The sequence below is a fragment of the Salvelinus alpinus genome, chromosome 30, assembly GCF_045679555.1.
Source record: "Salvelinus alpinus chromosome 30, SLU_Salpinus.1, whole genome shotgun sequence".
NCBI lineage: Eukaryota > Metazoa > Chordata > Actinopteri > Salmoniformes > Salmonidae > Salvelinus > Salvelinus alpinus.
In genome coordinates, this window is record NC_092115.1 from 14,203,120 (window position 1) to 14,227,902 (window position 24,783).

The 24,783-nt window shown below is 43.3% G+C and overlaps 1 protein-coding gene across 11 annotated transcripts in view; it reads right to left on the reverse strand.

The window, feature by feature from the left end:
- The window catches only part of LOC139559913 (kinesin-like protein KIF1A), a 45,098-nt gene extending 22,614 nt beyond the window's left edge, over nucleotides 1-22,484 (reverse strand). For 3 of the 11 annotated variants that reach the window (XM_071376369.1, XM_071376367.1, XM_071376366.1), the window contains exons 1-21: nucleotides 22,137-22,484; nucleotides 20,235-20,424; nucleotides 14,315-14,388; nucleotides 13,894-14,076; nucleotides 9,405-9,473; nucleotides 7,381-7,559; nucleotides 6,871-6,982; nucleotides 6,473-6,550; nucleotides 6,184-6,249; nucleotides 6,059-6,076; nucleotides 5,803-5,881; nucleotides 5,591-5,669; nucleotides 5,188-5,330; nucleotides 4,968-5,006; nucleotides 3,767-3,966; nucleotides 3,403-3,482; nucleotides 3,216-3,291; nucleotides 2,975-3,054; nucleotides 2,577-2,683; nucleotides 484-567; nucleotides 18-198 (exon numbers count right to left, since the gene is read on the reverse strand). In XM_071376369.1, the coding sequence (XP_071232470.1) occupies nucleotides 18-198; nucleotides 484-567; nucleotides 2,577-2,683; nucleotides 2,975-3,054; nucleotides 3,216-3,291; nucleotides 3,403-3,482; nucleotides 3,767-3,966; nucleotides 4,968-5,006; nucleotides 5,188-5,330; nucleotides 5,591-5,669; nucleotides 5,803-5,881; nucleotides 6,059-6,076; nucleotides 6,184-6,249; nucleotides 6,473-6,550; nucleotides 6,871-6,982; nucleotides 7,381-7,559; nucleotides 9,405-9,473; nucleotides 13,894-14,076; nucleotides 14,315-14,388; nucleotides 20,235-20,340 (2,033 nt within the window). In that variant the 5' untranslated portion in view covers nucleotides 20,341-20,424; nucleotides 22,137-22,484. Of the gene's footprint in view, nucleotides 1-17; nucleotides 199-483; nucleotides 583-2,576; nucleotides 2,684-2,974; nucleotides 3,055-3,215; nucleotides 3,292-3,402; nucleotides 3,483-3,766; nucleotides 3,967-4,967; nucleotides 5,007-5,187; nucleotides 5,331-5,590; nucleotides 5,670-5,802; nucleotides 5,882-6,058; nucleotides 6,077-6,183; nucleotides 6,250-6,472; nucleotides 6,551-6,870; nucleotides 6,983-7,380; nucleotides 7,560-9,404; nucleotides 9,474-13,893; nucleotides 14,077-14,314; nucleotides 14,389-20,234; nucleotides 20,425-22,136 lie in introns of all 11 variants that reach the window. The other 8 variants (XM_071376373.1, XM_071376372.1, XM_071376371.1 and 5 more) reach the window with 3 other exon arrangements.
- Nucleotides 22,485-24,783: the final 2,299 nt, after the last annotated feature.

The following is a 24,783-nucleotide window of genomic DNA, read 5'->3' on the forward strand; positions in this document are numbered from 1 at the left end:
CCCATCGATTATTGTACCTTGACTCCATCTCCTGCTTCATGTCGATGCCCTGTTTGTCCAGCAGCTCACTCTGGGCGAAGGCCCAGTCCACGGGCTCCACGGGGGTCTCAGCACAGGGCGTCCTCTCCCGCTCCTGTCGCGCCTGCTCCGGGTTAGTGAAGCGAAACACATGGCTCTTCCCCATGATAATGCGGTTCCCTGGGGTCAGGAGTCAAAGGTCAATCCGAGGTCAACCGCATCATGCATCAGTTGTTTCATACATTTTTACCTATTGATGTTTTTCAAACCCTGGAGTGTTCACGTGTGAATCACCTGTGATGATTCTTAGTTTATTTGTAGATGTTGTATATGGAAGCAGATTCATGCCAAAACAAATAAAACATTTTAAAATAAAATCATTACAGAGTTTTTCAGTATGTTTTACGTGTGTGGTATATATGTTTCCCACGCTCAGTGGAAGACGCTGAGGGGTTCAAGACTTACCTGAGCGAAGCAGAGTAGGCGTGGTCACCAGTTTCCCGTTGACATAGATCTCCGCCCCCTCGCAGGGCTCCAGGATGACGTTCCCTGTGTCATCATCATCAACAGACAAGAACCACCGGGGATGGTGAACATTTGGCCATTCTACTGACTCTCTGCACTGGTTCTCTGCACACTCACTGGTCTCTACCCACACACTCACTAGATTCTACCCACACACTCACTAGACTCTACCCATTCTACTGTCTGCTTCTGCTGTGATTACACTACTATAACTAAAGTCTAGAACCTCACTAGTCCACGTCTCTATAGTCTAGAATCTCACTAGTCCACGTCTCTATAGTCTAAAACCTCATTAGTCCACGTCTCTATAGTCTAGAACCTCACTAGTCCATGTCTCTATAGTCTAGAACCTCACTAGTCCACGTCTCTATAGTCTAGAACCTCACTAGTCCACATCTCTATAGTCTAAAACATCATTAGTCCGCATCTCTAAAGTCTAGAACCTCACTAGGCCACGTCTCTATAGCCTAGAACCTCACTAGTCCACGTCTCTATAGTCTAAAACCTCGCTGGTCCACGTCTCTATAGTCTAGAACCTCACTAGTCCACGTCTCTATAGTCTAGAACCTCACTAGTCCATGTCTCTATAGTCTAAAACCTCACTAGTCCACGTCTCTATAGTCTAGAACCTCACTAGTCCACATCTCTATAGTCTATAACCCAGTCATCCTAATCTATAGTCTATTAGCCAGTCATCCTAATCTATAACACCAGTCTTCCTAATCTACAGTCTATAAGCCAGTTTTCCTAATCTAGTCTATAACACCAGTCATCCTAATCTATAGTCTATTAGCCAGCCATCCTAATCTATAGTCTATAGCCCAGTCATCTTACTCTATAGTCTATTACACCAGTATCTATAGAACCTCACTAGTCCACGTCTCTATAGTCTAGAACCGCACTAGTCCACGTCTCTACAGTCTAAAACCTCACTAGTACACGTCTCTATAGTCTAAAACCTTGCTAGTCCACATCTCTATAGTCTAGAACCTCCCTAGTACACGGCTCTATAGTCCAGAACCTCACTAGTCCACATCGCTATAGTCTAGAACCTCACTAGTCCACGTCTTTATAGTCTAAAACCTCACTAGTCCATGTCTCTATAGTCTAGAACCTCACTAGTCCACGTCTCTATTGTCTAAAACCTCACTAGTCCACGTCTCTCTAGTCTAAAACCTCACTAGTCCACGCCTCTATAGTCTAGAACCTCACTAGTCCACGCCTCTATAGTCTAGAACATCACTAGTCCACATCGCTATAGTCTAGAACCTCACTAGTCCACATTGCTATAGTCTGGAATCTCACTAGTCCACGTCTCTATAGTCTAGAACCTCGCTAGTCCACATCTCTATAGTCTAGAACCTCACTAGTCCACGTCACTATAGTCTAGAACCTCACTAGTCCACATCTTTATAGTCTAAAACCTCACTAGTCCACGTCTCTATAGTCTAGAACCTCACTAGTCCACGTCTCTATAGTCTAGAACCTCACTAGTCCACGTCTCTATAGTCTAGAACCTCACAAGTCTACGTCTCTATAGTCTAGAACCTCACTAGTCCACGTCTCTACAGTCTATAACCCAGTCATCCTAATCTAATCTATTAGCCAGTCATCCTAATCTATAACACCAGTCTTCCTAATCTATAGTCTATAACCCAGTTTTCCTAATCTATAGTCTATAACACCAGTCATCCTAATCTATAGTCTATAACATCAGTCATCCTAATCTATAGTCTATTAGCCAGTCATCTTAATCTATAGTCTATAACCCAGTCATCCTAATCTATAGTCTATAACACAGTTTTCCTAATATATAGTCTATGGCCCAGTCATCCTAATCTATAGTCTATAACAGTTTTCCTAATATATAGTCTATGGCCCAGTCATCTTACTCTATAGTCTATAACACCAGTCTCACTAGTCCCAGTCTCTACAGAGTCTCTATAACCTTTGGTGTACTCAGGCATAATCTGCCAGTTATTCCTCCCATAGAAATATAACTAATAGAACTAGCATGGTCAATTCAGTCTCACCTTCTCCCCCGGGGCCTGTGGTGCTGCTGAAGGTGCAGTGCTCGTCCTGGATAAAATGGCCGCTGAGCACAATGTCCTGGCGACTTCTGGCGTCCTCACGACCCACCCTGAAGGAAAGATACAGAGGATATGGAGTCTAGAGTGATTTGCTGTACGCAGATGTATTTCTTATAAGAAAGCTATTTCAGTCTTCACATTCTGAAGATGATCAAATATCCTAGCCCACTTCACAGGACCACTCATCACCTTTGATATTCCAGGTAGTAAATTTAAACAGCTGACCCCCTACTCCAAATCCATATATACTGTACTACAGGATTGTTGCCCACCTCAGTCCAAAATAGTTCTCAATGAAAAGTACACATTTCCTGCAGGTGAAAGAAAGCAGTCGTTCTTACTTGGTGGTCCCATCTTTGATGTAGTAGAGTAAGCACTCAGACATCAATGGGTCCTCGTTTAGGTTCACCAGGTGAGGGGTCTGAAAGAAAGACATGAACATTAGGACTCGTGTCTAAATGTTGTTGACAGGGGTTGTTGTAGCATGATGGGAAAAAATGATTATGTACAGAGCATTGTGGGTACTGTAGCGGATATCATTACAGTTGTGATAGGGGTGTACTGTATTTTTGAGGTTCTGACCTTCTTGGGGGAGAACACGCCCACGGTGCCTCCATCTTCTCTCATGGCCACACCCATCTCAGCCAGTAGGGCTTCCCTACAGATAGCAGAGAGCCACGTTTTGGGGGTTAGGGTTTGGGTTAGCTATAACGGTTATTGAAGACAGAGGGACTCAGATGAGGATAATGGTTAAATCCGTCTAACACACCTCTGCATCCGGATATCTTCAGTACGGCGCAGCTTCTCCTCCCATGTCTCATTGAGCTCTGCAATGATTTTCTCTGTTTCCTAGGGTGGAAAGAATGACAAATGTCTACATTGGTATGGTACACACATGGTATTACTAAGCATTGTGGTTAGCCTCCCTCACCCTTGCCATCTCTCTCTAATTTTCTTCTTCTCCTCTCTATCTCCATCTGTCCCCAGCCGTCTCTCTATCTCTCCTCCGCCTTCCTCTCCTCCTCTCTCTCCCCTTCCCACCCTGTATCTTTCTCCTTCAATCCCTCTAGCTCACACAGTCACCTACTCACTCCCCCACTACCTCTCATTTCTCCCTCCTCCCTCCTCCCTACCTTGAGTCTCTCTATGGCCTCCTCGGAGGCGGGGCTGAAGATGCGGTCGTGCAGGTTTGCCATGGAGCCCGTGCGGCTGGACAGAGCAGAGAGTGAGGGAGAGGGGCTCATCCCAGTCATGGCATTGGTCACTGTGGATAGATCACCCATTTGATTGACAGCCTGGCGATTATTGACAAAGTTGTTGTAATCACACAAGTCTGCCAGAAGAAGAGCGGGAGTGTGTGGGGGAGAGAGGGAGAGAGAGGGAGCAGACAGCAGGAAGGTGAGGAAGAGGAGACATCGGGATAGAGAGAAAAACAGAGAGATGGACATATGGAAGAAAGGGAAGAGCAACAAAAAAGAAGAAGAAAGCTCAAAAGATAGATTGTAGAAGCAGACAGGTGCTTACCAAAGCCACTGCAGAGAGAGCGACAAAAGAGCAACTTAAACTGACGGAATATGTTAAGCATACGATAAGTTAGAGCCAATGCATTTCTCTGACATTCGTATGCAAAATACATCAAATACCAAGCTAAAAACAAGCAATGTTATATGAAGACCAGCCAATATATAGGGCAGCCAGTCTAGAAGAAATGTCTTTTAGTTCTTACTTGCAGCATAATCTCCAGGCTGAAAGGCTGTGAAAGCATTATTGAATTAAATTCAATGCAATTCCAAAAAACGTTATTCATCCGCAAGGGACAATTATGCCGGGCAAGCAGTGTGAATTAGAAGGCAGCTGATCTCTAGAGACCCAACCAGAGCCCACATTAAGAACCTGGCATATCAAAGCTCCTCTACAGAAGCAGAGCGTCCAATCAGCTAGCTACACACCCAGAGAACCGGTGTAACCAAGGCTGCATGCATCCCAACAGTCTAAAATGGCTTCCTCCCCTCGTCTCCTCTTCTTGATCTACACTGATCTGAAAGGACTGGACAGGTGAAAGTCTGTTCCCTAAGAGGAGTCCACCATCTTGCGTTCACCTATCCCATTTTTGCAGATCAGTGCAGATAAAAGAGAGGAAATGAGAACATGGAAAGTACTATGAGAGCAGTTTCTTGTCTACAGGGTCTGCTGGTCTCACGTAAAACTTTTCTATAGGTTTTAGATGAGTTTCGGAGTCCTGTCATAGCTCTGGGGTGTAAGGACTTTAGTGTCATGTTTGAGCTTTATTATCAAGTTAGCTGCAAAAGCGTGAGGTTGCCAGAATATACACACTTTTCAAACCAGCTATCACAGGACCAGGACATCGATATGCTGAGAGGAGAGGGGAGAGAGAAGAGTGTGTGTGAGACACTCATCCTGTGTGTGTGTGTGTGTGTGTGTGTGTGTGTGTGTGTGTGTGTGTGTGTGTGTGTGTGTGTGTGTGTGTGTGTGTGTGTGTGTGTGTGTGTGTGTGTGTGTGTGTGTGTGTGTGTGTGTGTGTGTGTGTACTCACTGTCTATGATATCTCCCAGGCCCTGAGCATAGAGGAGGTCCTTGAGGCGACACACCTCCTCCTTCAACTCACGCACCAGACGGTTGTTGGGGTCCTCGTTGATAACAGCGTTACAGCGGATCTGCTTAGCGCGGTCTGCATACCTGAGAGAATGAAAACCATTAAAGGGGACGTTCACTCAAAAATCTCAATTCAACTTTGTTCATAATTATATTGACAGTGAAAACATGGGAGCCTTCAAGGTATCATTATTTGAAGCTCCTGGATTACTTTCTGGTTTAGTCTCATAATGCATTGTCATTACACTTCACAAATGATGACGGTGATAGTGAAGTACTATAGGGTCACCCAGTGACTACTATGTTTTTAACCGGAGAATGTTACCTCAGAGCTGGGTTCTTACCTGAGGGTGCTCAGGGTCTCGTCATAGTTGATATCAGCAGGGCTGAGGGCTGCCACCATGGCAGTGCGAGAGTTACCCCCTAATGGACAGAAAGGGGAAAACAGATGACTTGTGGATGAGGGCGAGAGGAGGAAAGATTATTTAAAGGGTGATGAGGATGCTACAATTGGCATAGTCGGCAGGATCTGGGCTACTAGGTGGAAAGTACGTACCCAGGTTCTCTCTCAGCAGCCAGGTCAGCACTGAGTCTCTGTATGGGATATGGTTCTCCACTTTCTTCTTCTTCTTGTTCTGTTAACAGATAATCTTCCCAATTAGAATACTGCTTCAACAGAAGTGCATTTACATGTTGACAAATGTAGGCATACAGGTATAAGAAGAAACGCTTGTTAATCATCCATCTCTTAATACCATTTCCCCAAATATTTTCTCATGACAGAAATTGAATAAGTAATTGAAATGGTGTACCTTATTTGGTGCCGTGTCCTAGAAAAATAAGAAATTGACAGTATTGAATTAATAGACAGTCTTACCAAATTGCTTAAATTACCATACAGACAACGAGTTGTGTACAGAAGAGTAAGGACTCTAACCACTTCAGCTAAAGCAGAGATGACTTTTCCCAGTGTGGTTAGAGATTTGTTGATATTTGCTCCTTCCTGAAAAGGAAAAGATGGGGCGTAGTTAATCAATCGAGAAGCATTGCTTGGGACGCAAAAACTACAATCTCCACAATCTCGAGACACAGAGCCTAGATGCTTTGTAAAATGCATAGACGTGTCAACTAGAAATGTTAACTAAAAACTTTGAGGAATTCATACATCGACATCACTGGGGGATCGAATTCAGCCCATAAAGTAGACCCAAAAAAGACCCTCTCACCTTCAGCCTGGTTCCTTTGGCTCCTGTAGAGTCAGCTCTCTCACTCCCAGCCAGATCCACCAGGCTGATCTTGCTCACCTGCAACAAGAAACCACTCGTGTGTCATCATTTATTTTGGCATGAATCTGCTTCCATACTCTGTATTGTAAAGGAAAAATGTCCAGATTCCAAATACACAGCGGTAGCACCAATAAACGCTCTTTGAGGGCTTATCTGTAATGAGCATTGAGTAGTGTTATCACTGTGGATGTCCAGATAACATGGCAATAGATCTCAACTATAAAAGTGTAAACCATACATATTGGTCAGACTTATTAACTCTTTGGCCTCAAACTATTGCAGAAGCTTGAACAGGAGGTTGAACCTGGTCATTAAGTTGTTATAAGCCTGTACTGTACCTTCTCAGACGTGTTCTCTGAATCCATGTCGTGTTTCTTCTGAGTGAAGATGATGTTGAAGACAGCGTGAGAGCGGCTGCTGGTCTCGTTCATGTTAGTGGCTGCCACCGTCCTGAAGGAAGAGAGAATTTAACCTTATGACATCCATCCATCCCTCACTCTTTCATCCACCATCCATCCACCCTTCCAACCCACCCACCTGCCCATCAATCCATCCATCATCCATCCACCCTTCCAACCCACCCACCCGCCCATCCATCCATCTATCATCCATCCATCCATCCCTCACTCTTTCATCCACCATCCATCCACCCTTCCAACCCACCCACCCGCCCATCCATCCATCTATCATCCATCCATCCATCAATCCATCCATCATCCATCCACCCTTCCAACCCACCCACCCCATCCATCCACCCATCTCCAACCCACCCACCCGCCCATCCATCCATCTATCATCCATCCATCCATCAATCCATCCATCATCCATCCACTGAAAGTCACATTTACCTGGCCTTGTTGCCAGACTCCATCAGGTCCTGGATGTCGTTGTAGGAGGTGACGGCCAGTTTGGACAGGTCCTCCACGTAGGGCCCCATCAGGGGGTGCTCTCTCACACGCAGGTTCCCTTTGTTCTTCGGGTTCAGCAGGTCACGCACACGCTCACAGTAGATCTCCATGTAGCTCACCTGTGGAGGTCGTCAATACTCTATAGAAGTGCCAATCAAACTAACTAAGTGCCAATCAAACGTCTATTGAGCACTTGGGGTACAAAAGACAATCTTATCAGAACTCTTATCTTATGTTTATGTTATGACAATACTGTGTCCTCCCCATTGTTTTTACATATCACTTGTCTTGGGTTTAAGCACCCTAATGTGGATTTGCCATTTCATGACTGTCAACCACGTTAGGATACAATTAGTTATGGTGAATTCTATATAGATTTAACAGAGCTATTCATATCACCCTGGAGTTAAAGTAAAGTTTCCCTCATTTTGAGTGTTATATCGTATTTGTGCATCTCTGAGTGATGTTCTAACAATTCCCAGGGTCATTTCATGTTTTCATGTGTATCTGATTTATTAGCGTTCAAACAGGCAGAAATCTGGCCGGTATGATGAAGCACCATGGTAAAGTCTCTCTCACTATACTGGAAGTTAATAGGAATATGACTTTTAGATTGCGAAAACCTATATCATACATCAGATTTCAATACTGGCCGATGTCATAACTCGGGAGGATGTCGTCTCTCGAATGAGCCATTGATCTTATGTTTGCAATATTCCTACCTCGAGAAATTGGTAATTTAACAGAGGGTCTAGCACATTTTTCCTATTTGTCTGCCTCTTTAGTCCAGGATGCATTGCATGGTGCCGTTGCTAGATATATTATAGAAAGGAGACAGGAATCCAATGAATGAAGGATTCTATAACGCCCCACACAGCAGACTGTCGACCAATCGCGTTCACGTTGTCATGCGGTTGCTAAGCTAATCATCACGCAATCCCTTCTCAAAGTCAATGTATATGTCGAGAAACGTGCCTATTTTCCTCGATAGTACGTAAAGTCACAATTCCAAAGCTATACGATACTACAGATAGCAAGTTAATTATCTCACATCTCAGAAAAGATTTGTAAAGTTTTACTTCTTGTTGACGAAATTCATGCTAATGTTGAGTTTTTGAGCTAGCACCCAAAAGACTCCCATTCAATCTTTAAAGGAGAGCGCACCTTGTCCCAGAATCGCCCAGAATGGACCGTGCGACCAATTCACGTAGCATGGGCAACATTTCCCATCTCCTCAAAAGTATATCTGCCGTTGCGAATGTCAGACTCCACTTTGTGAGGCACATCGATCTGTAGGTTGAACATGGTGAGATTGTAGACTCCTAAATTGATAGTGCAGTTTGTTTAGGCGATTTTACAGCTAACTAGCTATGTTACATGCTGATATTATTGTCACGCCCTGACCATAGAGAGCCCTTGTTTCTCTATGGTGTAGTAGGACAGGGCGTGACTAGGGGGTATTCTGGTATGTCTATTTCTATGTTGGTGCTAATATGGTTCCCAATTAGAGGCAGCTGTTTATCGTTGCCTCTGATTGGGGATCATATTTAGGTAGCCATTTCCCCACCTATGTTTTGTGGGATATTGTTTTTGTGTTTGTGCATGTAGTACCACGTAGTCACGTTTTCGTTGTTCGTTTATTGTTTTGCTTAAGTTTCACTTCGTAATAAAGATGTGGAACTTCAATCACGCTGCGCCTTGGTCCGCTCATTACGACGATCGTGACAATTATTGTGTGTAGTTACATTTGCTAGCTAGCTAGCCAGCCCATAAAGAGAGCAATGCATTGTGGATGTTGTAGTCGGCTTGAGCTGAAACAGATTTCCACAACGATTTTCCATGTTGCTACCAACCTTATTATAACGCCAAAACGTTAACACTTTAAAACCCCAAACCTACTATGGAGTAGCCCTCTCTTGTATTCAAGCTTATTCTAAAAACACTAGAGGGTCGGGAGCACTCACCTCTACGGAGTAGGACAAGCTGTTGTCAGTATTGCTGTCACTGATCTTGGTGAAGAGGTCCTCACAAAGCTGGCAGAGAAGAAAGCATGGAGGGTTATTTGTTGTTATTATTATTGTTGTTATTTGTATTTGTATTTATTAAGGAACCCCATTAGCTGTTGCCCTCTTCCTGGGGTCCAGGAACATTAAGGCAGTTATATACAATTTTAAATATTACATGGCATTATATGTCATTACACTTTCACAACCCGATAAGTGTGTTCACTCAGGCCACTACTCTACTATCACATATCTACAAAATTCATGTGTATGTGTAGAGTGAGTGTCTTCTCATGTGTATGTGTGTCTGTGCCTGTGTGTGTGTCTGTGCCTGTGTGTGTGTCTGTGCCTGTGTGTGTGTCTCTTCACAGTCCCCGCTGTTCCATAAGGTGTATTTTTAACTGTTTTTTACATCTGATGTGGAATAGAGTTCCATGCTCTATGTAGTACTGTGCGCCTCCCATAGTCTATTCTGGACTTGGGGATTGTGAAGAGACTTCTGTTGGCATGTATTGTGGTGTATGATCGGGTGTCTGAGCTGTGTGCTAGTAGTTTAAACAGACACCTCGGTGCATTCAGCTTGTCAACACAAGTAGTGATGAAGTCAATCTCTCCTCCACTTTGAGCCATGAGAGATTGACATGCATATTATTAATGTTAGCGCTCCGTGTACATTTAAGGGACAGCCACGCTGCCCTGTTCTGAGCCAATTGTCATTTTCCGAGGTCCCTCTTTGTGGTACCTGACCACATGATTGAACAGTAGTCCAGGTGCGCCAAAACTAGGGCCTGTAGGACCTGCCTTGTTGATAGTGTTGTTAAAACGGCAGAGCAGCGCTTAATTATGGACAGACTTCTCCCCATTTTAGCTATTGTTGTATCAACATGTTTTGACCATGACAGTTTATAATCCAGGGTTACTCCAAGCAGTTTAGTCACCTCAACTTGCTCAAATTGCACATGATTTATTACAAGATTGAGTTGAGGTTTAGAGTTTAGTGAATAATTTGTCCCAAATACAATGCTTTTAGTTTTTGAAATATTTAGGACTAATTTATTCCTTGCCACCCATTCTGAAACTAACTGCAGTTCTTTGTTACGTGTTGCAGTCATTTCAGTTGCTGTAGTAGCTGACATGTATAGTGTTGAGTCATCCGCATGCATAGACACACTGGCTTTACTCAAGGTCAGTGGCATGTCCTTAGTAAAGATTGAAAAAAGTAAGTGGTCTACACACTGTCCTGGGTAATTCCTGATTCTACCTGGATTATATTGGACAAGCTTCCATTAAAGAACACCCCCTGTGTTCTGTTAGACAGGTAACTCTTTATCCACATTATAGCAGGGGGTGTAAAGCCATAACACATAGGTTTTTCCAGCAGCAGACTATGATCGATAATGTCAATCATCAGCCATTTGAACAAGTGCTGTGCTTGTTGAATGTCCTTCCCTATAAGCGTGCTTAAAGTCTGTTGTCTTACTAAGGGGTAGTAACAGGCTGATTGGTCGGCTATTTGAGCCAGTAAAGGGGCCTTTACTATTCTTGGGTAGTGGAATTACTTTTGCTTCCCTCCAGGCCTGAGTGCACACACCTTCTAGTAGGCTTAGATTGAAGATATGGCAAATAGGAGTGGAAATATTGTCCACTATTATCCTCAGTAATTTTCCATTTAGTCAGACCTCAGTGGCTTGTCATTGTTGATAGACAACTATCTTTTCTTAATGGGTGCATGCTAATTAGTAACTGGAATAAGCAATTTCAGAAATGTGTCAAGTGCAGCGTCTGGTTGCTCCTCATTACATACCACAGACCAGCAAATATTCTTTAAATCAACAACATAGGAATCAATACAAAACGTATTGTATGACCTCTTATACACTATACTAGGCCCAGCCTTTGGAACTTTGGTTTTCCTAGATATGGTTACTAAAAACCAAATCAAATTGTATTTGTCACAAGCTCCGTATACAACAGGTGTAGACCTTACAGTGAAATGCTTACTTACAAGCCCTTAACCAACAATGCAGTTCAAGAAATATAGTTAAGAAAATATTTACTAAATAAACTAAAGTAAAAAATAAAAAAGTAACACAATAAAATTACATAACAATAACGAGGCTATATACAGGGGGTACCGGTACCGAGTCAATGTGCGGGGGTACAGGTTAGTCGAGGTAGTTTGAACATGTAGGTAGGGGTAAAGTGACTATGCATAGATAATAAACAGTGAGTAGCAGCAGTGTAAAAACAAAGGGGAGGGTCAATGTAAATAGTCTGGGTAGCCATTTGATTAATTGTTGAGGAGTCTTATGGCTTGGGGGTAGAAGCTGTTGAGGAGCCTAATGGTCCTAGACTTGGCCCTCCGGTACCGCTTGCCATGCGGTAGCAGAGAGAACAGTCTATGACTTGGGTGACTGGAGTCTTATGTTGGAAGGCCCAAAATGTTGGGCCCTCGTCTGACACCGCCTAGTATATAGGTCCTGGATGGCAGGAAGCTTGGTCCCAGTGATGTATTGGGCCATACGCACTTCCGTCTGTAGCGCCTTACGGTCAGATGCCGAGCAGCTGCCATACCAGGCGGTGATGCAACCGGTAAGGATGCTCTCGATGTTGCAGCCTTATACAGCTCGTTAAGTGCGGTCTTAGTGCCAGCATCGGTTTGTGGTGGTAAATAGATGGCTACGAATAATATAGATGAGAACTCTCTTGGTAGTGTGATCTACAGCGCATCATGAGATACTCTACCTCAAGTTAGCAATACTTTGAGACTTCTTTAATATTAAACATTGCGCATCAGCTGTTATTGACAAATAGACACACACCCCTGCCCCTCGTCTTACCACACGTAGCTGCTCTGTCCTGCCGATGCACGGAAAACCCAGCCAACTCTATATCATCCGTGTCGTCGTTCAGCCACGACTCGGTGAAACATAAGATATTACATTTTTTTATGTCCCATTGGTAGGATAGTCTCGACCATTCATCCAGTTTGTTTTCCAGTGATTGCACATTGGCCAATAGAACCAACGGTAGTGGTGATTTACTCACTCGCCTACGAATCCTAACAAGGCATCCCAACCTTCTCCCTCTGTATCTCCGCTTTTTCTTCACGCAAATGACAGGGATTTGGGCCGGGTCTCCGGAGAGCAGTATTTCCTTTACGTCGGACTCATTAAAGAAAAAATCTTTGTCCAGTTCGAGGTGAGTAATCGCTGTTCTGATGTCCAGAAGCTCTTTTCAGTCATAAGAGACCATAGCAGCAACTTTATGCTCAAAATAAGTTACAAACAATGCGAAAAAGCAAACAGAATAGCACAATTGGTTAGGAGCCAGTAAAACGGCAGCCATCCCGTCCGGCAACATTACTGTATTGTGATCACTACATCCGATGGATATGGATACTGCTTTAAAGCAAATTTCTGCAGCATTAGTAAAGATGTGATCAATACATGTTGATGATTTCATTCCTAGTTACTGTTTGTAACTACCCTGGTAGGTTGATTGATAACCTGAACGAGGTTGCAGTTACTAGGTACAGTTTGAAGTTTTCTCTTGAGTGGGCAGCCTGATGAAAGCCAGTCAATATTTAAATCACCCAGAAAGTATACCTCTCTATTGATATCACATACATTATCAAGCATTTCACACGTTATCCAGATATGGACTATTAGCACTTGGTGGTTTATAGCAACTTCCCACAAGAATGGGCTTCAGGTGAGACAGATTAACCTGTAGATCATGAATATAAACCGCTACACCTCCACCATTGGCATTTCTGTATTTTCTGTAGATGTTATAACCATGTGTTGCTACCACTGTATCATCAAAGGTATTATCTAAGTGAGTTTTAGAGATTGTCAGAATATGAATGTCATCTGTTACTAGTAAAAAAATGATTTCATGAACCTTGTTTCTTAAGCTACATATGTTCACGTGGGCAATTTCTTTTTCACTTTTCTGGGATACTTGATTGTTTCCATTGCTTTACTGGGAAGCTTGGCAGAAGTAGACATGCTCATGTTATTTATGTTAGTGCAGGGTGAGCTGCACACAGTGGACTTCCTACTAGTGCACACCACCTCAGTGCTAACAGTATAACTCTGGTTCATAGGCACATGATTACTGCATACAATATCTGTAGGATCAGCAGAGACATTCAGGGCAGTTAAGAGCGACATAAATTAGGTTACTTACATTGTGTCTTCCAACGCACAAGGGATAATGTACATTTGCTGAAGCATTATGACAACTTAGCGACACGATGGTAGGGATTAACTGAGCTGGGCTTGGGTCATTGAACACAGCAATCAGTATGTATTATAAATAAGAGGCATTTTTTGGTATAAACCTAAATATGTTTTCATAGTTTCAGTATCTGACATGTACGTGATGAAGTAACTATAGATTATGATGTCTTTACTACATTTTGTCATCCATCCATCCATCCTACCAGGGGGATAATGCCTTGCTGGTCCTTCTGGTCCTGCTTGCCCATCATGGTGTAGCTCTTCCCAGATCCAGTCTGGCCATATGCAAAGATACACACGTTGTAGCCCTCAAAGGCATGCAGCAACATCTCCTCTCCAATGTCTTTGTACACCTGCTTCTGTGAATGATAGTTGATGTCGTCCGGCTGCAGAGAGAGCGAGAGAGAGAGAACGCAAGAGAGGAGAGAGAAACAGAGAGAGAGAGAGGGAGCGAGAGCACAAGAAGAGAGAGAGTGTGAGAGGAGAGTGAAACAGAGAAAGGGATTGAGGGTTAATACACCTTTATTAAGCAATTACAGAGTAAATACTGACCTCATGACTTGCATGATCTTTAAATTCACGACATTCAAGTCTCTAGTGTGGGACTTGTGTGGCAAAACTCACCGTGGTATGTGACCAGTAGGAGTAGTCGAAGTTGAAGCTCTTGTTCTCCTTCGGCTGTTTGGGGTTTAGGATCGCTGAAAGGACAGACAGGAAGGAAACAAAGGTTAGAAGTATCCAAACCAAACCCAGAAATCTACACCAAGTAAACTATTGTGATACACTGTATATGGCAGACCAGATATATAATTTATTTGGCTGACTACATACAGCAGATACAATTTGTGGAAAATGCATTGTCATCATTTCAGGAAGAATTGTGGAGCTGGTGGAATCTGAAACTAGGCCAGGCGTTTGTGGAAAACTGAGCAAGTCCGTCTCTATAAAAGCTTTAATGGCCAAGGCACAGAAGCTGAGAAAGCACCTGGCAGCAGCTGGTGTCTGTGGCCCATTGAGGTAATGCAGCGATTAGGTTCATCTGAGCCTGACTGATACAGCCACATCATCAGTGGTGTCTGACCAACCATGATGTCACTTATGTCATAGACTGGGGAATGTACTCTAGCCGATTGCACGTGCTAGCAAGTTGAAAATGTCAGAGTTTCCTAGTTCTGACTAGCACATGAACGCAGCTAGAATACATTCCCCAGTCTATGACATAAGTGGCATCATGATTGGTCAGACACCACTGATGGTGCTGCTGTATCAGCATTAGGTATTGATAGAGATATGTAGGCAGTCACATGAAGGATGTAGGCAGTCACACAAAGGATGTAGGCAGTCACACAAAGGATGTAGGCAGTCACACAAAGGATGTAGGCAGTCACAGAAAGGATGTAGACAGTCACAGAAAGGATGTAGGCAGTCACAGGAAGGATGTAGGCAGTCACAGGAAGGAAGTAGGCAGTCACAGAAAGGATGTAGACAGTCACAGAAAGGATGTAGGCAGTCACAGGAAGGAAGTAGGTAGTCACAGAAAGGATGTAGACAGTCACAGAAAGGATGTAGGCAGTCACAGAAAGGATGTAGGCAGTCACAGGAAGGAAGTAGGCAGTCACAGAAAGGATGTAGGCAGTCACAGAAAGGATGTAGGCAGTCACAGCAAGGAAGTCGTTGAAAGTCGTAAGACAATGTTTCAGTTGAACAGAAGAATGCGTCAGTAGCTATGTTTCCATCCAAATATTCTAAAATCCGCATAAAAAACGCACACAATGCGCACACAAAATGTACTTTTTCATGTACAGAATAAAAATCTAAAGGTCAATGTGTTTCCATCTCAATTCAAAACCGATAGTTTTGTCACAAAAACTGTTGAATTTAAATAGCAAATGTGCCTACTCTGGTCTTTGCACGTGCTCTCTAGTCAACAGCTCGCAGGTAGGCTGTGCGGGAAGGCTAGTCTACATGATGAGATTATTATGGATAAGAGTGAGAATATTTTTATTTGTCAAAGGCAGTCAAGCATCGATCATCAAGTCCCCAAAATCAGACACTCAATATTTATTGGAAAGGAGCATCAAGATCACTGTGCACTTTCACCACCCTGTGAAGTTCATCATAAATTATTTAATCTGTAACCTAATAAACTGCATGGTTTCCCGAGTCGTAGTGGGAGGACCACACACCATATCATCGCGTAACTCCAAGTTTACTTCCTATATGATGGTTATTATATCAATATTTGCTAATAAAGGCGTGTCGACTGCCATTTTCAACTAAATTAATTTTATTACACAAAAAGATCCCCCCCATGTCGAATCAACAAATTATCTGTCAGCATTTATATAATTGCACTGAAACTTTCTGTTTCCATCACAGATGTCGTGATTTTTTTTGTTCATAACAAATTACTTTAATCACATAAAAACTGTGGATGTAAATGTGGTTACAATCCCTCAGTGATACAAGAGAGATGAGATTTCTGCAAGCATTCCCATCCTAATAGTCTAAAGTTCCTTGATATAACCGTAGAGTGGAAGCAACCAGGAAGAGGATGATGCTAGCTGATGTTTACATGGTAAACAGTACAATGTATTACCTTCACCAAAGCAATTTCAGAGATTTCCAGAGATCTAACCTAATCTGTACCATGCCAAAGATTGTGGGAATGAGGTCATAAACAGACCTGCCGACAGGCACAAAGCAGCGGAATAAGACACACCCACACACACATCAGCTGACCCAGTGTCTCAGCTCAGACAGAAACAACGAGGCCTTTTGGACCCTCTGGCTCGAGGGATAAGACGGTCTAGAGGTCCACACACACAGACACACTCAGTTCTGACTGGACCCTTTGTTTCACTTCCTATGGAGATGTGTTACATGCCCCACTGCCCACCGTCGCATTGCTTTCAAGCGTGTGTTCCAAGCACAAAGCAGAAAATGGCAGATGCGCACCGTTTAATTGATTCTCTACAATAATTCTCCACAGTAGAAATGATTGAGCCGACAAGGGCCTATGTTGTGAAGTGATGAATTTCTGGAAATAAGCTTGAAATAGTGTTAGATCCAATTTTATAAATACATGTCTTTTAAAACCATATAGAATGTCATATTGTCAATGTCTGATGAAAATCTCTTCTCTCCAAAACAGAAACTTTTCTTGACCACATTTTCCCATGAATGAACATAAAAATATGTACAGTAACTTCAGAATTATTATTATTTATTTATCTAGGCAAGTTAGTTAAGAACAAATTCTTATTTACAATGACGGCTTAAGAACAGTGGGTTAACTGCCTTGATCAGGGACAGAACGACAGATTTTTAACTTGTCAGCTTGGGGATTTGATTTAGCAACCTTTCGGTTACTAGCCCAACGCTCTAACCACAAGGATACCATCTTGGTCCTTGGTCCGAGAGTCATGAAATGTTCAGAGTACATTGGGGGGAGTTACTGCTCTCAACAAATTGAAAACATTTCAAATGTAATGGCAAAAAAAGGAGTTACAAGATTTTTCATCAGACCGCAACAATATGAGATTGTCTCCTGAAGGCCCAATCTAAATCAGACCATATATGTAAATATTTCATCAAACTGTATTTATTTACTTATATATTTATATATATATTATATTTACTTCCATTCAACCACAAAAGCATTAGTGAGGTCAGGCACTGATGTTCGACGATTAGGCCTGGCTCGCAGTCAGTCGGCATTCGAATTCATCCCTAAGGTGTTCAATGGGGTTGAGGTCAGGGCTCTGTGCAGGCCAGTCATGTTCGTCCACACCGATCTCGAAAAACCATTTCTGTATGGACCTCGCTTTGTGCACAGGGGCATTGTCATGCAGAAACAGGAAAGGGCTTTCCCCAAACGGTTGGATTCACAGAATCATCCAGAATGTCATTGTATGCTGTAGCGTTAAGATTTCCCTTCACTGGAACTAAGGGGCCTAGCCCGAACCATGAAACACTGCCCCAGACCATTATTTCTCCTCCACCAAACTTTACAGTTGACACTATGCATTGGGGCAGGTAGCGTTCTCCTGACATCCGCCAAACGGTGAAGCGTGATTCATCACTCCAGACAACCCGTTTCCACTGCTCCAGAGTCCAATAGCGGCGAGCTTTACACAACTCCAGCTGACGCTTGGCATTGCGCATGGTGATCTTAGACTTGTGTGCAGCTGAGCTGTTGTTGCTTCTAGAAGTTTCCACTTCACAATAACACCACTTACAGTTCACCGGGGCAGTTCTAGCTGGGCAGAAATTTGACAAACTGACTTGTTGGAAAGGTGGCATCCTATGACGGTGCCATGTTGAATGTCACTGAGCAATTCAGTAAGGCCATTCTACTGCCAATGTTTGTCTATGGAGATTGCATGGCTATGTGCTCGATTTTATACACCTGTCAGCAATGGGTGGGGCTGAAATAGCCGAATCCACTAATTTGAAGGGGTGTTCACATACATCTGTATACAGTGCATTCAGAAAGTATTCAGACCCCTTGACCTTTTCCACATTTTGTTACAATACAGCCAGATTCTAAAATTGATTAAATAAAACAAATGTCTCATCAATCTACACACAATACCCCACAATGACAAAGCAAAAACCTTTTTTTTTTTTTTTTTACATATATATATTATTTATTTTTCTGGGGGGGTGTATTTTACACCCCTTTTCTCCCCAGTTTTCAATCTTGTCTCATCGCTGCAACTCCCCAACAAGCTCGGGAGAGGCGAAGGTGGAGTCATGCGTCCTCCCGAAACATGACCCGCCTAACCCCACTCCTTAACACCTGCCAGTTTAACCAGGAAGCCAGCTGCACCAATGTGTCGGAGGAAACACAGTTCAACTGGCGACCGGGGTCAGCCTGCAGGCACCCGGCACGCCACAAGGAGTCACTAGAGCGCGATGAGCCAAGTAAAGACCCCCGGCCAAACCCTCCCTAACCCGGACGATGCTGGACCAATTGTCGCAGTCCTACGGGACTCCCAGCCATGGTCGTTTCTAGCACAGCCCAGGAATGAACCCAGTCTGTAGTAATGCCTCTAGCACTGCGATGAGGGGCCTTAGACCGCTGTACTACTCAGGAGGCCCTCGAAAACAGTTTTTTAGAAATGTTTGCAAATGTTTTAAACATAAAAATTAAAAAAACTGATTTACATAAGTATTCAGACCCTTTGCTATGAGACTCGAAATTGAGCTCAGGTGCATCCTGTTTCCAATTATCATCCTTGAGATGTTTCTACACCTGTGGTACATTCAATTGATTGGACATGATTTGGAAAGGCACACACCTGTCTATATAAGGTTCTACAGGTGACAGTGCATGTCAGAGCAAAAACCAAGCCATGAGGTCGAAGGAATTGTCCGTAGAGCTCCAAGACAGGATTGTGACAAGGCACAGATCTGGGGAAGGGTACCAATACATTTCTGCAGCAAGAACACAGTGACCTCCATCATTCTTAAATGAAGAAGATTGGAACCACCAAGACTCTTCCTAGAGCTGGCCGCCCAGCCAAATTGAGCAATCGGGGGAGAAGGGCCTTGGTCAGGGAGGCGACCAAGAACCCGATGGTCACTCTGACAGAGCTCCAGAGTTCCTCTGTAGAGATGGGAGAACCTTCCAGAAGGACAACCATCTCTGCAGCACTCCACCAATCAGGCATTTATGGTAGAGTGGCCAGACGGAAGCCACTCCTCAGTAAAAGGCCCATGACAGCCCGCTTGGAGTTTGCCAAAAGGCACCTAAAGGACTCTCACACCATGAGAAACAAGATTCTCTGGTCTGATGAAACCAAGCCTGAATGTCAAGATTCACGTCGGGAGGAAACCAGGCACTGCTCATCACCTGGCCAATACCATCCCTATGGTGAAGCATGGTGGTGGCAGCATCATGTTGTGGGATGTTTTTCAGCGGCAGGGACTGGGAGACTAGTCAGGATTGAGGGAAAGTTGAACGGAGCAAAGTGCAGAGAGATCCTTGATGAAAACCTGCTCCAGAGCGCTCAGGACCTCAGATTGGGGTGAAGGTTCACCTTCCAACAGAACAACAACCCTAAGCACACAGCCAAGACAACGCAGGAGTGGCTTCGGGACAAGTCCCTGAATGTCCTTGAGTGGCCCAACTAGAGCGCAGACCTGAACCCGATCGAACATCTCTAGAGAGACCTGAAAATAGCTGTGCAGCGACACTCCCCCTCCAACCTGACAGAGCTTGAGAGGATCTGCAGAGAAGAATAGGAGAAACTCCCCAAATACAGGTGTGCCAAGCTTGTAGCGTCATACCAAAGAAGACTGTCATCGCTGCCAAAGGTGCTTCAACAAAGTACTGAGTAATGGGTCTGAATACTTATGTAAATGTGATATCAGTTTTTTTATTTTTAATACATTTGCAAAAACAAATCTTATTTTTTATCATGTTATTCAATTATTACCATGGAACTGCAACAAAGATAGCTCAGACGTGCAAGTGCCTTTTGCATTTTCTTACAATACTAGAAATGTCTTATAACACCAAATATCCAATGCTCACTTGTGGTGTTCCCTGTCATCTGGATGATGCACTTGCTCTCCTTCCCGATCTCTCGAGAGTTGAAGGGACGGACCCGGACCGCCACTTTCACTGAAGCCCCCGCCATGCTTCCTGTCAGTGGGGGGCGACGTGTTTATAGAGGAGTTCAGTCAGGAGGGGAGGGGCTTGTCGCCAGGTAGATACCTGACACCTGTGGAGAGGGAAGTCATGGTGAGATGAAGCTCTGAATGAAGATCTGATTTTAACTACTTTGTAATGCCATCATCTAACAGAAAAAACGGGTAACAACTTTACATAACCTGCATGGTTGCATTATGATGCAGTTATAGTGCATTGAAAGACTTCATGAGGACCTGGCCCCTTATAAGGTCTTATACTCCTCTTATAATGATCCTGACTAAATGCCAGCCAGTTACCTTGTTTTTAGTAGCACTGTATGGTTGTAAAGTCTAGGCACATATATTTCCCTTATGAATTGACTGCTAGATGACATACAGTGTTTCTTATTCTGGAAGAATCACATGACATGTTGTCATTGCCTACTTGTTGGACACAGAATGAAGTTCTCCTAAATCTATTTTTGACAACCACAAACGTAGACTAGGCAGCCCTACATGCTGCGTCATTCGCCACCTCCTCAATGAATTCGGATGACCCACATCATCACCTGCACTTCATGAATCAATGTATCGGTATAGTTGATTCACCTACGATACATCATGCCATCTTCACAATGTAGGCCCTCCTTACTTTTTTTTCTTTAGTCGGATAATTCAAAACCTAAAATTAAAATATTCTCAATAAATTGCGTCATTTTAGTCGACTATAAACTAGTACTTGTTGGGGTAAACATTCTAATCTAGGCTATCTAAAATTAAAATGGCTGCTTTCATCGTAGCGGACATCTTTCCTTATTTTTCTCCATCCTCGACGGACCTACTTACAATGGGCGCGTCTACAACGCTGCAGCTGACAATGCCGACTTTACTACACCTGCCTGAAGAGTCATAGCCTATGGGTAATAATATGTAACCTAACTTGGGCCTGGGTCTGTTGTCCTATATTGACCAAAAAATGTACCACCCATTTCAAAATGGGTTGGCTTGTTACGTTTCATGAATTCGTTGATTCTACAGACAGCAATATCCACTCGACGCAGCAGCTAAAAATCTCAGTCATATCATTTTATGTGCACACTGTCAGAGCATCATAAAACCTACAGCCCGCAAAAATAATGTCATAAATACATAAATTACATAATTGATATGGATATTAAAGTGACAAATGTTAGTATGCAGCAACCTAGTTCGTGTTTTTTTGTTTACACTCGAAAAGACCCAACATTCATAATGTAAATATTGTTATCTCTACCATCTAGCTCTGCCGCACCTCAAAGCAAACGCACTGTGGAAGCAATTTAATATAGGCCATCACTCAATTTACTGCTAGGCTATTCGCCCACTGTAGAAATCAATGTCATTGAATTCGTCCAGACATAAATTAATCCCTGCAACACATTAACAAATTCATGATTATCAGATTTAGTTGTTTATTTTAGACTGTGGATCTGATCCAATTAAAGAGGCTATTGACAAGATGATTCTGTACATTTAAAAACAATTGTTTCACAATGTCTAATCATATGGATGCCAATTTTCCTCAAAATAACAACACATTTAGTTTACATTATCCAAATAATCCAGACTTCATGCATAAACATGTCGCAGTGCCCTTTTAAGATCCTTGTTTACTGCCCCAAGATAAGGAAGAGCCTCAAAATGGCCAATCCAAACAGACAACCATGAGGAACAACAACCCTCTTGGTTCCCCACTGCGTCAACCCAAGACCGTGATCAAAAACAACATCTCAACAGAAAAGAACAAAACCTCAAATTGTCTTACCAAACCACCTCGAATTCAACAACCGCAGTGGGTTCCTCCTTGATATTTTTCCTTCCGTTAATATCAGCTAACAGCCTCCCTCAGTGTATCCATGCAGGGAGTATCCGCACCGAGCAATAGAGAGAAACGGAGAGAGCTAGACCACCACAGTCAGGGCTATGGCTGGGTGGGTTCTAACAACAGGGCCTGGTACACAGTGGTGCGTCAGTCGGTCTGCCAGCCAAGGGTAGCGGAGTGAACAGGAAGGAGGGAGGAGAGAGAGGAGGGGGCTAGACTAGATTAATGCAGGAGGCGAGCTCAGAGAGAGAGAGAGAGATAGAACGTCCTATACGGTAGGTCCCAAAAAAATGGTGCTGATGATGATGTCAATGATGACATCATCATCAGCATCATCGGAGTGGAGCAGGTAGAGAACAGTGAAGCAGCGCAGAGAAGGAGGGAGGGGGTGAGGGAGGGAGCAGGAAAGGAAAGGGAGGGGTAGGAGGAGAAGACCAGGTTGAGGGAGGGAGGGAACAGGGGGGAAAAAGAGCTGGGAGGGAGGGGGCATGCAGGTACCAATGGGAAGCCCCCATTATACAAAGCACAGATAATTTGAGGTGGGTGCAGATCTCATTGGTTTCTCACTGAGCTAACCAGTAGAGAGTAAAGTTGTAATTCTATACCTACAGTACTACAACAGAAATGTATCCTCTGGCTGTCCAATGGCTGTTCAGTGAATGAAGTCTTTGTTGTTCAAGTTCAAGTATTTAGCTGTGTGGGCAATAGTTAACAATATAGGCTATTGTTTCTCATAAATATGGTTTCTTTGTCTAGTGACCGCAACAAATGTGTTATTATACTGGACTGTAACTCTATTACAGAGTAGAGAGCAGAGATATGTTAATACATCTTCTAAGAAGTAAGCATGTATTTTATTGTATTTAAAATTTTCATGAATGATCTATGTGAAGGAAACATATTATTACTTGAATGGGATTTTCCTCCCTCCAAGATACTGCTCTCTTCCAAGATATTCCACGTTAACTCTTTCATCAAATCATTTCACAAAGTAATCCATTTGAAAAAACAGGATCTATCCTTGATCACATACTCTGTCAGAGCCTGGTCATAGAGGAAGCTGAGGAAGGTAATATAAGCTCATTGATTGGACCCCATCTGCTGGACAGCTGACACTATTACATAAAGCCAACATACACTGAGTGTACCAAACAATAGGATCACCTTCCTATTCACCCCCCCCCCCCCCCTCCCTTTTTGCGCTCAGAACAACCTCAATTCATCGGGGCATAGACTCCAGAAGGTTTCAAAAGCGTTCCGCAGGGATGCTGGCACATGTTGACTCCAATGCTTCCCTCAGTTGTGTCAAGTTGGCTGGATGTCCTTCAGGTGGTGGACCATTCTTGATACACGCGGGGGTCTTGGGGTTGGGGAATTATTTAATTTTATTATGGGGGGTTTTCACGGGGGGTATCTTTCGGGGAACTGCGGGGGGGATCTTGGAGGGCTGGTGGCCTGGTTGATAGGTCGCTGGTTCCAGTTCACGTTTTTGACCTTGTGGGAGATCTGTTGACGTGCCGTTGAGCAGGGCGTTTTAACCTGGTTGCTTCTGTGGGTCGCTCTGGATGGGAGTCTGTTAATGTAACTGAATGTAATGTAAATGTTGAGCGGCTTCACTGCAGGTAGATTGTATGTTTCAATATTCAATTAAAATAAAATAAAAAACAATTAAAGAAGGGATCATAGCTTTCACCTGGATTCACCTGGTCAGTCTATGTCATGGAAAGAGCAGGTGTTCTTAATGTTTGTACGCTCAGTGTATATAATGCATTATAATGTGGTTATAATGCATTGTAAGACCTGCCATTAGCAATGTATGACTTCCTTTATCATTTCTCATTATCCTCTCATGATGATCACACCTCTGCTGCTCTTCTGTTCATCAGATAAGGAAAGACATTATTTAGACAAGCCAAACAGTTGTTACTCTGGCACATTATCTGGACATGTGTCAGCAGATTCAGAAAAGGTTACATCACACATTAATAACATTGCGAGGAATCTAACTATCGATGGCATTTAGTGCACAAAAATATGTTGTTTATTATCTGACAGCCTATCCATCTATAGGCCCTGGCCAAACACAAACCCATTCTGTTCTTCCTCACACATGGAGAGTCCTCTGCCGGGCTCGCCAACCCCGCCAATGGCATTGGAGACCTCTGCCACAAGTGAGACACCGCTCCATCGCAAAACTATTTAAAAAAATTAAATACAATTGAAGTCGGAAGTTTACATACACTTAGGTTTGAGTCATTAAAACTCATTTTTCAACCACTCCACAAATTTCTTGTTAACAAACTATCGCTTTGGCAAGTCGGTTACTTTGTGCATGACACAATTTGAATTTTTCCAACAATTGTTTACAGACAGATTATTTCACTTACAATTCACTGTGTCACAATTCCAGTGGGTCAGAAGTTTACATACACTAAGTTGACTGTGCCTTTAAACAGCTGGGAAAATTCCAGAAAATGTTGTCATGGCTTTAGAAGCTTCTGATACGCTAATTGACATCATTTGAGTCAGTTGGAGGTGTACCTGTGGATGTATTTCAAGGCCTACCTTCAAACTCAGTGCCTCTTTGCTT